Genomic DNA, 16125 nt, shown 5'->3' with positions numbered 1-16125 from the left:
GCCTGGATAAACCTCTGTTCTACTAAAAAACTCACTCAGGTGTCACCTCTTCCAAGACGCCTTCCCTGAGCTCAGCTTCTAGGATAAAGGCAGACACTCACGAAGCTAGAACCCTGCCGCTTTATAAGGCCAGTTTGGACCCTCTGATGTTTATTGCCTGCTGTTTCGAAGAAAAAGCACAAGACAATACTCATCTGAAACTACAGCGGTGAAAGTTATTCTTGCACAAAAACTGGCACAGAAACCAGACTTGTGGGTAATGAATTCAGATATGCAGAACCTTACCCAAGAGAAATTTCTCTATTAGGAAAACATGCCTTCCATAAGAGAAAACTCATGATGGCAGAAGCTATAATTAGTTCTTTAAAAAATGATATATCCTCCTCTCTCTCTCTGCCTGCCTCTCTGCCTACTTATAATCTGTCTGTCAAATAAATAAATAAATAAATGAATAAAATTTAAAAAAAAATGACATACACAGAAAAACACATCAGTGGCTCAAATTGTTACTGTAATGGTTTACAAGCAAAATAAAAGACCCGTGAAAAGACTTTCTGTAAAAATGAAATCAGAAACATTAAAACAGGTGACCTGTGCCATCCAGAAACTGAGTAAGAACACAAACTGACTTTTTAGAGTCTGCTCTGAAAATACTTGTTGGATAGAAGCTCCTCAGGCTTAGCATGGTTCAAAAACATGGAGGCAGAGGTCCCCAGGTTACACAGCAGGGCCCACCATTCTGAATCTACGTTCTCAGAGCCTCCTGCTCATCACCCAGCTTTGCAGGGGCCCGTGGGTGGGTCCAAGGGCCCCCTACAACGTGGGCTTCTCGAGGGTAGGGGCCACACCTCATTCATCCTGATGTCCCTGGTGCCCAGCACCGTGTCTGGTACCGACACTCACCACCAGTGTGCGGATCTTGATCTTCTCGTTTTTGGTGGTCTTGTAGATCTCTTTGAGCAGTGACACGCCGTTGGTGATGATGAAGGTGGCACGACTGAGCTTGGTGGACGCGTGGATGAGGGCCTCCACGGCCACCAGCTGGTCTACATCACGCTCAGAGCCACACAGTGCTACCATCATCTCCATCACACCTTTCAGTCCCAGCAGCTGATTGCCTAGGTCAAAGGGGCCTTGCAGGATCCCTGACACCGTCTGAATAGCAATCACATTCTTGTCCATGTCCTGAGGGTCAAACTTGCCCCTAAAACAGAGGGCAAGGTGGTCAAGGGAACTGGCTGAGTTTGGTGGGAAGAGTGTGGGATTTGGGGCAGATAGACCTGAATTCACATCCCAGATCTAACCATTCGTGTGCTGTGTGACCTTAGGCAATTCAATGAACCTCTCTGAGCCTCAGCTTCTTGATCTAGAAACTGATGGTAAAGTACTACTACTGATCAGAGTTACGGTGAGGATAAGTCATAGAACAGACATACCGTGGGTTGTGTCCCTAAAAACACACTCAGAAGGATGGGGATTGACATGCAGGAACTTTTTTAGGGAGAGCTCTTGGGATAGCTCATGCTGGAAAAGGAAAGGAATCATGACTTGGCAGAGGGATGCAGTGGGCTACAACTCAGTCAGCATGAAGCCTCAGTCTGTGATGAGGCTTACAGCGGGGAACACATTCCAGAGCTGTTTCCAGCTGTGAGGAAGGGCAGTTATTGGATGCTGGCTGCCCTGGGGAGGATGAAGCAGCTGTCTCCAGCTGAGAGAGGTTCCAAAGAGAGGTTACAAGCGAGAGCTGTCCATGAACAGGCTTCCCAGCAGCTGGGATGTCTAATGGGACAGTACAACAACCCTTACAACACAGAAGGGCGTACTGTGGTGCCCAGCACCCAGCATCATTCTCAGTGCAACCAAGTCATGCAGTAGCTTGAGCTGCTTATTCTCCTATCTAGTCCAGGCCCTCCCTCTAGCAAGTGAGGGGTCTGCCTTGCTTCTGGAAAAGACCATCATCTACTCTACAGGAAAATGTCCATGTGGGAATGTCGGAGATGACAAGTCTTCTGATCTTTCCATGATCTCCCCAGGTCAGCCTGATGTGAGGGACCAGACGTGCACAGTGTGATGAATGGAAGAAAGTGGACTGGAAAGGAGAAGGCCACACCGAGCCCGAGTGGGAGACTTGGGCTGTGATCCCACATCTGCCTCTGCTGGGCTGGGTGACCTGGGCAAGTCCCCATGGGGGAGAAGGTCGGCACTGGAAGCTCAGGGAGCCCCTCCTGTTCCAACACCCGCTCCATGCCAGGAATGCCAGAGCCTTTCATAATCGGTCAGGGGCTGCCCTCTCAGCTCACTGCACCCACCCCAGCCCCTGCTCCAGCCACTGATGAAGCAGGGTGGCTTACACCCTTGGGGGTGGCCACCTCAGGCACCTGTGCTGCAGGAGGTGACCCCACCTGTTCAGGCTCAGTGACTGATTCAGGCAGGGACAAGGCCCGCACAGAGGCAGGCTGGCTGGGAGGGGCCCTCGTCCCCAAACCTCCACCCTCCCAAAGCCTGGCTGGGTGACAGTTTCTGGGACTCAGAATTTTGGACCTCATGAAACACTCGGGAAGCTAGTCACAAAAGCCAAAGCTGAGGTAGAGAAAGACCAGAGAAGCCCTCAGGAGCTTTCAGTGAAGCAGTCAGGGCTCAGGGGAAGCTACAGGATTGAGCAGAAGCTGGCAAACTTGGGCTGCTTGGGCAAATTTGGGAGGCTGAGAATGGCTTTTACAATTTAAAGTGTGTGTGTGTGTGTGTGTGTGTGTGTGTGTGTGTGTGTGTGTGTATTTAATATGCAACAAAGGGATACACATCCCACCAAATGTAAAATATTTACTCTGGCCCTTTAGAAGAAAAGTTTGCCAACTCCTGGAAGGGAGAAAGGAAAAGCAAAGCGTCTCCATCCTCCCAAGACTCTCCTGGGATACTTTTTAAATACGTAACTTCCTGAGCCACAGCCCAGACTACTAGTAGAGTTGGGTGGAGTCCCAGAAGTCGGAATAATTTACAAGCACGAGGATCATTGGAATAAAGGTTTAAAAGATGGTGCAGCAGTGAGAGGAGAAGGGAGGGGACACATAAAGAAAAAAGAGACTCAGAGAGAGCATCTGAGTCACAGCGATGGCAGAGTGGTGGTGGGGAGACCAGAACGCCACTGTTGAAGGTCCCAGGTTTCTGTCTAGGCTCATTGAGGCCACAGAGTGCTTAAGGTCTCAACAGAGCCAGGTCTCCCTCTTGGAGAAGCTGACATTTATTCCTTCAAGTGGGTGCTAATGGTAGGTCTAAAATAAGTCCAAAAATATTTTGACACTCTTCCATGCAAAAGGTAGAGCCTAACCCTCTCCTCTTAAACGTAGACCACCCTTGATGGCTTGCTTCTCAGAAAAAGAATATGGTAGAAGTGATCGTGTACAACTTCCGAAGCTAGGTTATAGAAGACACTGCCACTTCTGCCTTGTTCTCTCTGAATTTTTCACTCTGGGGAAGTCAGCTACCATGCGATGATGACACTCAAACAGCCTGTGGACAGGGCTACACCGGGAGGAACTGAGGCCTCCCGTCAACCACCAGCACCAGCACGCCAGCCATATGAGTGCGCCATCTTGGAAGCAGATATCTTCCAGCCCCAGTCAAGCCTTCTGATGACGGCAGCCCAGGCAGATGTAAGACTGTACGCTCCTGAGAGCCCCAAAGCCAGATCCACCCAGCCTAGCCACTCCCAAACAGCGGTTGCATTGTGGAACAATTACTTCAGGCTGCAAAATTTGGGTGTGATTGGCTACACAGCCATTGATAACTAACACAGAACATGATCCCATGAGACTCACGTGATGTACTCCTCACAGATCTTGCGGAAGTGGTCACGCTCTGGGTCACAGCGCAGGTCATCGTAGAGCTTGCTGATGAGGATAGAGGCCAGCATGCGGGTGTTGTCGGTCAGAGGCAGGCAGGATGGCAGATCTGGAACCTGCCCCACCACCTTCAGGATCTTCCTCAGGCCTGCAGGACAGATGATGGCAGATCTGCTGGGGTCTGTCTGCACAAACACACCATCTTGTTCGGTTGTCTTAACACCAGCTTCTCTCCAGCCTGCCTTTAGGCAACACATGCCTTATCCGGAGGGAAGGGCACTGGCACGGGGCCAGGAGACCCGCGTTCTCCCCGACTCTGTCCCTAGGTGAGCAATTCACCTCCTGCTGTGGGTGGGCCTCTATTTTCACATTTACAAAATTAGGACGAGCTGATCTCCAAGGACCGTACCAGTGCTAACAACCTGTGGGTTGATGTATAACCTCCCTCAAATACTATCTGATATTCTCTTTTCCCCATGCCTCATCTGTAAAGTGGGAACATAGTACCTACCTACCGCAGAGCGTTTGAGGACCCCATGGGATCATGTACGGCTGGGGCCAATCCAGACATGCCATCATCACTCAGTGAGCATTTATTATTTAGTAAATGCTACATGTGCTATTTATAATTACTATCTCTTCTCCTCTCTTCTGTTGAAGAATCTTCACTGATTTCCTATTACCCATTAGGCTAATCCAATCATTATCTATCCCTTGGATAAATGAAAGAATAAGTGAATAAATAAATTAGCATCTTTTAGGCACAAATACTAATCTGAAGGATGCAGTCTTCTCCTCAGAAAGCTCACAATGCAATAAGGAACAGTCACATAAAGACTACAATAAGCTGTGAAAAGGACAGAAGGTGTGAGAAGGACAGAGTGGTGACACCTCAGATGGGGTAATTTGTTTCAACAAAGAATTGTAGTAAGTTATTCCAAGCGCTTGCTATGTGCCAAGAGCTGCATAACAAAAGCCTCCTGGTTAAAAATCATTATTCCCATTTTTCAGAGCGGGGAAAAAAACAAGACATGGAGGAGTCAAGTAAGTTGCCCTGCTGGCAAGTGACAAAGCAAGGACCCTGTCCCAACCACACCTGATTTCAAAGCCCATGATATTAACAGTTATGTTATGCTGCCTCTGGGACCCCTGAAAGCTTTACTTCAGAGCCAGGTTTTAGGAATGGCAAGGAGTTGGTCCGACCTCAGCTGGTGCAGGTTAGTAGGAGGAGGAGAACTCAAGGCAGATGCCAGGAGCCATGAAACTCTGGACGCTGGGAGGGAATTAAAAGCTCTCCCCAGTACATTTTTGGTCCTGCATACTTTGCCACCCACACAGAAGCACGGGCAGGGATGGGGAGTCACAGGAGGGGGTTGGTGAACCAACCTAACCTCCCCAGTCTGGCTTTCAGAGATAGCCACTGAGTACACCCCCCACCACCCACCCTGTCCCCAACCTCAGCCCCCACGCTGCCTTCCAGTCCCACCCTTGCCTTGAACATCCCACTCTTCTTCTGCTGGAACCCTCTGGACCTCGTCTCTATCCATCACTGCCCCTCCCTGAACCTAAAAGCTCCCTTGAGGCGGGATGTTCCAATGGCTCCCCAGTGCGAGTCTCCCAGACCAGCCTGTACAAGGAGCTCCTCAACAAGGCAGGTTCTCACGAGTGTAACAGAATTCGCGAGTCCACATTATTTTTACCCAAGAGCACTTTACTTCAGTGCCTTGAATAACAAATATTGCTCCCCACCTGCCCTTCCCATTAACTGTGTGGTTGGACCTCGGTCCTAGTGCAGAGAGAAAGAGGTCTGTGGTTCCCCCTTTGAAGTATATGCAGAGAGAACCAGAACTGGGGAGGAGAATGGTAGGGGGGAAGGGAGGAGAGGTGCTGAGGGAGGAGGTTTATAAGCCCTGGAAAAATCTGTTACAGCACACTTTGCTGAGACCTGTGAAAACCAAAACAGTATCAAAAGAAGATACATTTCAAACGGGTGAGAGCTAACCTGAGCCTTCTCAAATGAAGGATGGTCTGTGGCTCTTAACGCTGTGGGAGTTCACCACAGTAGATTATAAAGCCATGGGAATGACTCCCCAACAATTTAATCTGATTTGGGAGTAAGGGTAACACCTGGAGCTGGGCAATTTAGGGACCCTCCACCAGAACGTCATTACTGTGCTTTTTATATAATTCACTTGATGCCCTTTCTCCCTTCTAGAAGGCCAGCGGAGTATGTTGCCAACCACAAGATTTCAGGAACATTACCCCATGGTCAGGGGAGTCCTGTTTGTCTCTGGCATCACCCTCCTTGGTGAGGTAACTCTGCCCAGGTGTTTTCCAGTGTGTTTGGACATTTTCTGGGTTTGTTCAGGTCCTGAATTCAGAGCTGTGCCTTGATCTGTATTTTCACCAGCCCCTGGGGGTTCCTAACAGCTAATGCCTTGTCCCCGGCAAGGGCCACACCTCTTCTGCTTTCTGCTCAGAGCCAAAGACCCTGGTGCCCACTCCAAAGGTTGCCTTGAGCCCCAGACCCTCCCATCTCCTCACCATTATCCACCACATAGATGGTACGTGAGTTGTCGTGAATGGCGAGGTCCTTCCTGGGGACATTCTTATTGAGCAGGTTCAGGGCCTGATCCCTGCCCTGGCCAGACACATTCTTACTGACCAGCATGTCGAGCAGGTGGCTGGTGATCTGCTTCAGGTCCTTCTTAGTGTCTGAGGAAAGAGAGGACAGGGGTAAAGAGAGAGGAGGGAGCCTCAGACCTATAGGACCCGCAATGGCAGAGTCTTCTAGAAGGACTCCGGAAACAAGAAATACACTGCTTCCTGGATGTTGGAATTTCCCAGGAGGGTATAGTATTGCCCATCTCACCCCAAAAAAGGGAGAGAAATCCCTAGACAATACCCCCAAGTGGGCCTCCAGTCACTCAGCCCTGTGTACTGACTTCTACTACAGCTCACGCCATCCCTGAACAGCTCTGGTTCTTAGAAATTTCCCTGCTCTTAGACATGACTGACAGGGAGCCAGAGAGGCTTCATGTAGCTTTTAATAAACTGATTGAACAAAATGTTTCCAGAAAAGAAATGTATACTCCTTACAGACATCTTACTCCCTGCAGATTCAAAACTGCTGGGAGCCTGAATTCAAGCCTCAGATGGGATGCCTGCCCCCTGGGGGATTAAAGGTAAATGCTTTTTCCTGCTTTTGCCCTGTCTGACTTCTCTACATCTTAGGGAATTTTGTTCTCATTCTAAGGTTGGAGCCAAAGGCAGACAGGGAGGCAGGCATGAAGGGAGGGAGGGAGGAAGGCAGCAGGCAGGCAGGGAAGGAGGCTGGGAGGCAGGGAAGGAGGGAGGGAGGCAGGCGGAGAGGAAAGGCAAGGAGGAAAGCAGAGACGCAGGAAAGCAAGCCGACAGGCAAGAAGGAAGGGAGGGAGGGAAGCAGGGAGGGAGGGAGGTACGCGGGAAAAGGAAGGATCTCCCAAAAATGTCATATTAATGACAGATGAAGGTTGAAGCTATTTAATTGGACAAGGAAAGTCATCAGTGAACATGATAGTTTGTTCCCAGATAAGGGCGAGAGAACAGGCTTGTTCTGTGACTCTTCAGAGGGCAGAACTGGAGTCAGAGGGGGATGGAAGCTACAAGGAGATAGATTTGAAATCAGCATCTACAAGAATTCTTTAGCAAAGATGTCCAACATCTCTCTACTTCCCAAGAACACTGTGGTCGCCCATGACCCACCCCTTTCAGCATCCAGGTTCTCGGGCCCTTGCACTCTGGCCCCGGGTTGGTCATGGGACTTACAGCACCCCCAGGAGCTTAAAAGCACTTGTACACTGGGGCTTGTGCATTGAGAGTGCAGCCACCATGCTCTACAGACACCCAAGCTGCCCACTAGAGAGGCCACAAATAGAAAAACCAGGGTGTCCTGAACAGCATCTCCAGTTCACCGCCCGTTATACAAGTGAGGCCATCTCGGACCCTCCAGTGGTTCTAGCACAGAAAAAGAATGACTTGCTGACCATTACAACAATAAGTCAGAACCACATCAAGAACCTAGGTGGCTCGGTCCGTTAAGCATCTGCCTTTGGCTCAGTCAGATCCCTGCCCCACGTAGGGCTCCTTGCTCGGTGGGCAGCCTGCTTCTCCTTCTCCCTCTGTCTGTTGCTCCCACTGCTTGTGCTCTCTCACTATCTCTCTCTCTCTCTCTCTGAATAAATAAATAAAATCTAAGAAAGAAAGAAAGAAAGAAAGAAAGAAAGAAAGAAAGAGAGAGAGAGAAAGAAAGAAAGAAAGAAAGAAAGAAAAGAAAGAATGAATCTAGGACTCCTAGGCATCTCGGTGGCTCAGTTGGTTGAGCGTCTCCCTTTGGCTCGGGTCATGATCCCGGGGTCCTGGGATCAAGCCCCACATTGGGCTCTCTACCTAAGCTTTTCCTCTCCCTCTATCTGCTGCTCCCACTGTTCCTACTATCTCTCTGTCACATAAATAAATAAAATCTTAAAAAAAGAAGACTGGAAAGACACACATGGCAGTGGTAATTATTATCTGGAGTGGGGTTACAGAGGGTTTGGTGTTGTTTTTTTTTTTGTCTTTACATATTTCTGAATTTTTCCAAATTTTTCCAATACATCTCTGTTACTTTTTTCTAGCTGTGGTAAAATATACATGAATAAAATTTATTGTTTTAACCATTTTTTAAAAGAGTTTATTTATTTATTTGAGAGAGAGAGAGAGAGCATGAGAAGGGGGAGGGTCAGAGGGAGAAGCAGATTCCCTGCCAAGGGAGCCTGATGCGGGACTCTATCCTGGGACTCCATCATGACCTGAGCCAAAGGCAGTCGCTTAACCAACTGAGCCACCCAGGCGCCCCTCGTTTTAACCATTTTTTAAAAAGATTTTATTTGGGGTGCCTGGGTGGCTCAGTCGCTAAATGTCTGTCTTCAGCTCAGGTCATGATTCCGGGGTCCTGGGATTAAGCCCGCATTCCTGCTCAGCGAGGAGTCTACTTCTCCCTCACCCACCCCCCCTGCTTGTGTTCCCTCTCTTGCTGTGTCTCTCTCTGTCAAATAAATAAATAAAAATAAAATCTTAAAAAAACAAAAGATTCGATTTATTTATTTGGCACAGAGAGAGGGAGCACAAGGAGGTGGGGGAGTGAGGAGCAGGGTAGAGGAAGAAGCAGACTCCCTGCTGAGCAGGGAACCCAACTGAGCCACCCAGGCACCCCTCATTTTAACCATTTGTAAGCATCCAGCTCATTGGCATTAAGAACATTGACATTGGGGCACCTGGGTGGCTCAATGGGTTGGGGTCTCTGCCTTCGGCTCAGGTCGTGGTCTCGGGGTCCTGGGATCGAGTTCCACGTCGGGCTCTCTGCTCAGCGGGGAGCCTGCTTCCCCCAATCCTCTCTGCCTGCCTCTCTGCCTACTTGTGATTTCTGTCTGTCCAATGAATGAATGAAATCTTTGGAAAAAGAACATTGACATTGTTTGCTGCCGTCATCCCCATCCATCTCCAGAACTTTGTTATCCTGTGAAAACCAAAACTAAACAACTCATTTCCTCTGCTCCTAGCGCCGGCAACCACCATCCTACTTTCTGCCTCCATGATTTGGACTATTCTAGATACCTCATCTAAGTCAAATGAAGCAGCCCTGATGTTTCGTCCCTGGCTTACTGCACTCCTCATAATGTCCTCAAGGTTCATCCATGTTGTAGCCTGTGTCAGAATGTCCTTCCTATTGAAGGCAGAATACTATTCCATTGTGTGTATAGACCACATTTTATCTCTCCATTTACCCCTGCGTGGACCCTTGAGTTGCCTCTACTTTTTTATTTTTTTTAGAGGTTGTATTTATTTATTTGACAGAAAGAGAGAGAGAGCACAAGTAGGGAGAGTGGCCAGCAGAGGGAGAGATTGAAGCAGGCTCTCCTCGGACCAGGGAGCCCAATGTGGGGCTCCATCCCAAGACCCTGAGGTCATGCCCTGAGCCAAAGTCAACGGCTTAACTGACTGAGCCACCCAGGCGCACCACCTCCACTTTTATGTTATTGAAAACGATGTTGCTATGCCTCTATTAGTTTTATAATTAGAAAATAAATATAAAAATAAAAGCAGACCACCTCCACATACAGGGACTGAGCTGTCGGAGGGGGGCGACTGACTGTCCCTGGTCCCCACCCGCTCGACAAACACAGAAGACCATCTCCTACCTAGAACCAGGGCTTCCTCCTTCCCCCGATGTTCTCGTTTGTCCTCCCCGGACAGAGAGTCAATGATGGCCTGGAGCAAGTTGCAGACGGCCAGAGACATCTCCTCGTTCTCCACGGCCATGAGGCCGCAGATTCTGTCTATCCGGACCGCATGGAGAATCACGGTGGCCTAAACCCCCAGCAGAACCCACCGTCAGCTGTCTGTCCTTCTTCCAGCTGCCGTGCTGGTAAGGAAGTAGGGGATGACCAGCCTCACCCCGCCCCTGCAGGAGGGATACGCCCCAGGCAGCCAGTGCCTCCTGGACTCCACAGTCTGGGAAAGCCCTCCGAAACAAGCCATGCCTCTTTCCAGAGGCTGAAAGCTGGGCTGTCCAAAGCAGGAGCCACCTGCCACCCGGGGGCCATTGAGCATGTGCGATGTGGTGAGTCTGCATTGAAATGTCCTCTAAGTGCATGATATGAACTGGGTTTGGAAGATTTAGTAAGATAAAATGCCAACCGTACAGCCTTTGCATTCAGCTCTGCCTCATAAACCACTTTCAATAACCTTACCTTTGCATAAAGGCATTTCCAGCCCAAAGGGAAATGCAGTTGACCAATCTCTGCATACAATTATACAGTCCATACAATGACCATACAGCCAAGGATGGGGGAAGGGGACACAACTTAGACTTTGCACCAGGGTCTATTTCTGCCAGCCGCTCCCCGCCCCCATGTCACCCTCAGCCCTCAGCCCAGGCCCTCACCCTCGCTCGGTGGCCACTGCACATGCCCGAGAGGGTCCTCACGGCAGCCAGCACCAGCTCAGGCCGCTTGGTGTCCACGAGCTGCAGCAGCAGGCCCACTCCGTTGTTCTGGAAGATCATCTCAGCCCCTGCTTCTTCACGCCCTAGGACGATGAGGTTGTTGGCTGCCTGAGGCGGGAGGACACAATGGGGGCCATGGAGGAGGTGTGGCGGTGAGAGCCCATGCAGGGGTTGGTGGAAGGAGTGGATTTCCTTTCCTCTTCTTTTCTTTTTTTTAAGGGTTTAGGTATTTATTGGAGAGAGAGCCAGTGCGAGTGAGAGACAGAGAGCTGCAGTGGAGGAGCAGAGGGAGAAGTAGACTCCCTGCTGAGCGGGGAGCCCAATGCGGGGCTGGATTCCAGGACCCCAAGTCCATGACCCCAGTTGAAGGCAGATGCTCAACCAGCTGAGCCACTCAGACACCAGGACTGGATTTTCAAAACATATGGATTCTTTCCCTGTAATCAAACTCCCGGTGATGTAGCCCAAGAATGATTCAAAAGAAGAAACAAAACACCTTGCATAAAGACAAACTCAACAAAATATAGCCACCAAAGTCATAAATAAAAAGATGACCCAGCAGCTTGGGGAAAAACAAACACTGATAAACAGAAACCGAATAGTAGGTTCTCTCTGATTGCACTTACATTAAAACAAAACTGTGTATATATGCTTATGGATAAGGACTAAAAAAAAGTATTGAGGTGTTAAACGAATTAAACAAGGAGGCCCTAGACTGAGTGGCTTTAATGCCCTAGAAACTAATATAAGCAAACCCAAACCTAAGCCTATAATGTCTCACGGTTAAGAAATTGAAACTTAAGGGCGCCTGGGTGGCTCAAGCAGTTTAAGCGTCTGCCTTCAGCTCAGGTCATGATCCTGCTGTCCTGGGATCGAGCCCTGCATTGGGCTCCCTGCTCATCCGGCAGACTGCGACGCTCTCCCTCCCCCATCTCTCTCTCTCTCAAATAAGTAAATAAAATCTTTTTTTTAATTTAAAAATTAAAAAAAAAAAAGAAATTGAAACTCAAGAACAACCAGTCACAGCCAGCTAGGCTTTCCCAAGTAATGTAACTGCTTAAGCTATAGTAAATCAAATAATTTGGTTGCTTTGGTCCCACCTCTTTTCTGTAAGTCTTTCCCCCGGCTCCTGCAGGTAGAGAGCTCCTAAACACTTCCTGTTTCGGGGCTACCCCATTCGAATCGATTTTGCTCAAATAAACTCAAAATTATTAATACGCTCCATTTAATCTTTTAACAGAAGTGAAGTGTTTTTACATGGAGAATTATCTTCCTTTAAAATTCTCCCTTGAATATGGTTTTGGCATTTGGAGTTTGTGTACCTGTTCGGGGCAATCTGAAGTTACAAGGATTCTCAGGAAGGTGGTGGACAGAGAGAGCAGGAGAAGGGTCTTGAAAGTTCTGGGTATGTGTTCTGATTCTACTCTGTGCTAGCTCCATGAACTTGGGCAAGTCATGGCATCTCTCTGGATCCCAGATTCCAAAATTAGTCAATTAAGCTAGAAAGTTCCTCAATGTCTTCCCACCCTAAAGCCGTGAGGATACATATACCTTGGCCCCAGATCAGGAGAGGCAGCCTCAGCAGAACCTGAGATGCTGGGGTTGCAGGAAGAACTCATGAGGCAGGAGAAGGAGAAGGCGAGCAAGCAGAGGAGAAGTGGGATGCTGGGGAGGAGGCGGGTGAGAGAAGCCCAGGCAAGCCCCACCAGAGCGATCACCATTCTATCAGACAAGGGCTTTCTACTTGTCCAGGCACATTTATCAATAACAACTCACTAAGTCCTCACAACAGTTTGTTTTAAAGGTATCTGCATATTATATGGACTTACTGACCATAAAACTAACACAAATTCCCCAGGCACGGTCTGTCAAATTCTTACAAATATAAACATTCGGGAGTGCCTGGGTGGCTCAGTTGTTAAGCGTCTTCTGCTCACTTCATGATCCCACGGTCCTGGGATCGAGCCCAGCATTGGGCTCTCTGTTCAGTGGGTAGTCTGCTTCTCCCTCTGCTGTTCCCTCTGTTTGTGTTCCCTCTCTCGTTATCTCCCTCTCTGTCAAATAAATAAATTAAAAACCTTAATAAAGGGGTACCTGGGTGGCTTAATCGTTAAGCATCTGTCTTCAGCTCAGGTCACGATCTCAGGGTCCTGGGTTCAAGCCGCACATCAGGCTCCCTGCTCAACGGGAAACCTGCTTCTCCCTCTCCCAGTCCCCCTGCTTGTGTTCCCTCTCTATCTGTCTCTCTCTCTGTCAGTTAAATAAATAAAATCTTAAAAAAAAAAACCAGAGGCTAACATTTTAAAAAATCTTAATAAATAAATAAATATAAAGCATTCAGAGATGTTCAACTTTTTTCCTCTGAAGAAAGACCAGATGGGGGACGCCTGGGTGGCTCAGTTGGTTAAGCGGCTGCCTTCAGCTCAGGTCATGATCCCAGCGTCCTGGGATCGAGTCCCACATCGGGCTCCTTGCTCGGCAGGGAACCTGCTTCTCCCTCTGCCTCTGCCTGCCTCTTGGCCTACTTGTGATCTCTCTCTCTCTCTGACAAATAAATAAATAAAATCTTTAAAAAAAAAAAAAAGAAAGAAAGACCAGACGGGAATGTTTAAAAAAAAAAAAAAAAGACAACAAGTTTGGCTAAGAGGATGACATCATGAGCAAATCTTTTCATATTTCAGGATAAATTTTTGTAATAATTTGTAATGGAATAGAACATTTTAATGTGTCATTTGTAACATTCTCAGAGTGGAAACCATGCTATGACAAGTGAGGCACTTGCCTTGGGTGAAAAATTTACAGGGACATCAAAAACAACAATCAAGATAAATAATATCTAATGCAATATTTTAGAATATCAAAATCAATACAATGCAAAAAAGAAAAAATCCATGATGAAATAGTCAAAAATTTATATAAAGACTCCAACCCTGCTACACGACTCTCTCCTCATGGGTCTCACTCTATTCCAGGCCCTTAGCCAGGATGAGGGAATTTTCCCAAGTGCTTAACCTTTGCCCTATTTTTGTTCATTTTTTTCCAAGGGAACACTTTCCGCCCCCCTCCTGCATGCCGTCAGGAGTCACTGTCCAGAGATAGGGGCGGGGCCTGCAGTGATGGGAGCGTCCCGCGTGCGCCCTCTGCTGGCCGGCAGGTTGCCCAGCACTCACCTTCTCCAGCTTGTCACCTTCACTGTTTTCATCCAGAAGGATCTCGAACATCTTCTGTACCCTGGAGTCCGTGGAGAACTGCACATGGAGCTGAGAAGAGAGGACAGAGTGGGGAAGGAGGCAGCCAGGGGTTCACATTCCAGGCGGCTCAGTAAATATTAGGGTATCTCTTCTGGGCCCCTACACTGTCACTCATTCATTGAACAAACATTTACTGAGCAACTATTACATGCCAGACACTTTTGCAGATGCTGGGGGTAGAATGGCGAACAAAACCAAGTCCTTGCCCCATAAGGCTGATAGTCTAGCCAGGTTCACTGTCCCATTCGGTCATCACAAGTCTCGGAAAGCTACAGATTATCACCCAGTTTTGCAGTCTAGTTAATAATTAGCTAGTATATACTTACACGTGGGCTAAGACAGAATTAGGTGTCCAGGATCAGAAACCTGAAGCGGTTTTGAAACATCTCCTCACACAAATTAAAATCGTCATGCTTGGAGGTCTCATCCCTCGCACCCCCAGCCCCAACTCCTGTGCTCTGAATCTACCAGAAAGTGACCTAACTGATCATCACACCCCATTTGCCAGCACCTTCTGGACCTCCTACTACTTGGTCTGCTGGTCCACAGTCCTGCCTATTTCCATCCTGGGCTCATTTCCACCCAGGGGCTCTCTTATTTGCCATCCCGTCTCGGGGCACTCCCCGAGTCTGCACTCTGGACAGTGTGCTGGGATCCATTTTCCTAGGAAAGATTACCTGTTCCTACTCTAACCCTAGAGTTATAAATGAAGATAGATAAAGATAGATGAAGAGTCCTCACTCTTTATCATTCAGCAATACCCTCTCCTCAATACTGCCTTGGTCCTCCTAGAAAGGGAGGAAGATCATGTTGCATACATACTAAGTTACAATTTTTTTTTAAAACCTCCACCTGAAATTTAAGAAACCCATGGTCTGGTCCTGGCTGGCTCGCGCCCTCGAACAAGCGTCTCTGATCATTCGAAGATGGCTGGATGCGTGCATCTGCTTGGCTGTTCTATGGCGCCTGCCTGTGCCATGTATTTACTCCATCCAAGAGTGGGGAGGTAGGGTTTGACCTTCCCTGATGTCCTGCTTCCCTAACTAGTCCCTACTAGCAGTGGGGGGAGGCAGGCCAAGGCTTGTGGGAAGGGGTCCAACTCACCTTCTCTTGGATGCTGGTGTTGAGTCTCCTCAGCGTCTCCTGGAAGTTTTGGTTCCGTGGCTCAAGGGTGGCACAGCGCTGCACGTCCTTGAAGGCCTGGTCCAGCTTCCCCAGGTGCTCCAGGGCCTGGCATCGCCGGTACAGAGCCTTGATGTCCGAGGAGTTGATGTCAATAGCTAACGAGGTAGACAGGGTCTCAGGGCCCTGGGCTTCAGACCATCTTCCTCCCTTCCCTGTACCTGTCCCCAGTTCCAGGGCCTCTGTGTCTTCAGTGGACATTATCCACCCATGGGGACTATCTGGCCTAAGGCTCCCCTTTTTCAGGGAGGCAGTAAGAATCATATTATCAAGGTCGGAAGGGAGCTTAAGGGTCATCTCATCTAGCGCCTGATGATTCAGTCTCTGCTACGTCGCGATCCCAGCCAAGTGCTCACCCAACGGGTACTTGCATACTTCCAGCAGTGGTGAGCTCCCTCCTTCTCAAGGCAGCCAAGTAGCTCTATCAAGAAAGCCCTTCCCTCTTCCTACCTGAAATATATCTCCCTATAAGTTTGCCCTTTTGTCCTAAGTTCGGCCCTGGAACCCCTGAGAGGAAATCCAATCCTTCCTCCTTGTGACACAGTCTTTTAGGTATCTAAAGGCAGCTCTCCATCCCACCTGGGAATTGCCTTCCCTGAGCTAAATACTGCCACTTCCCTCAACTGCTCTTCAGAGGATGTATTTCCAGGCCCTTCTCCAGCTGCTTCCCTCCCTTCTGAATTCACTTCAGACTATCTCTCTTTCTCCTAAAAGAATAGTAACCAGATCAGAACCCAAAACCTGCAGCCAAGAGCAGTCTTCCCATTTTGATGATGCACTTAAGCGGGCGCGACTGAAGTTTAAGTCTAAGTTGAAGTGAAAGTTAAGT

The 16125-nt window shown here is 48.6% G+C and overlaps 1 protein-coding gene across 1 annotated transcript in view; it reads right to left on the bottom strand.

Annotated features, from left to right (window-relative positions):
• Positions 1-16125, bottom strand: part of UNC45B (unc-45 myosin chaperone B) — a 30802-nt gene that overhangs the window by 13018 nt on the left and 1659 nt on the right. Inside the window, exons 4-10 of the mRNA XM_032843278.1 lie at positions 15219-15394; positions 14034-14123; positions 10804-10971; positions 10058-10226; positions 6384-6554; positions 3816-3987; positions 904-1204 (exon numbers count right to left, since the gene is read on the bottom strand). Coding sequence (XP_032699169.1) covers positions 904-1204; positions 3816-3987; positions 6384-6554; positions 10058-10226; positions 10804-10971; positions 14034-14123; positions 15219-15394 — 1247 coding nt within the window. The remainder of the gene's footprint in view (positions 1-903; positions 1205-3815; positions 3988-6383; positions 6555-10057; positions 10227-10803; positions 10972-14033; positions 14124-15218; positions 15395-16125) is intronic.

Source organism: Lontra canadensis, unplaced genomic scaffold (assembly GCF_010015895.1).
Source record: "Lontra canadensis isolate GAN:19392208 unplaced genomic scaffold, GSC_riverotter_1.0 scaffold137, whole genome shotgun sequence".
Classification (NCBI taxonomy): Eukaryota; Metazoa; Chordata; class Mammalia; order Carnivora; family Mustelidae; genus Lontra; species Lontra canadensis.
This window is presented reverse-complemented; position numbering and strand designations above follow the sequence as displayed.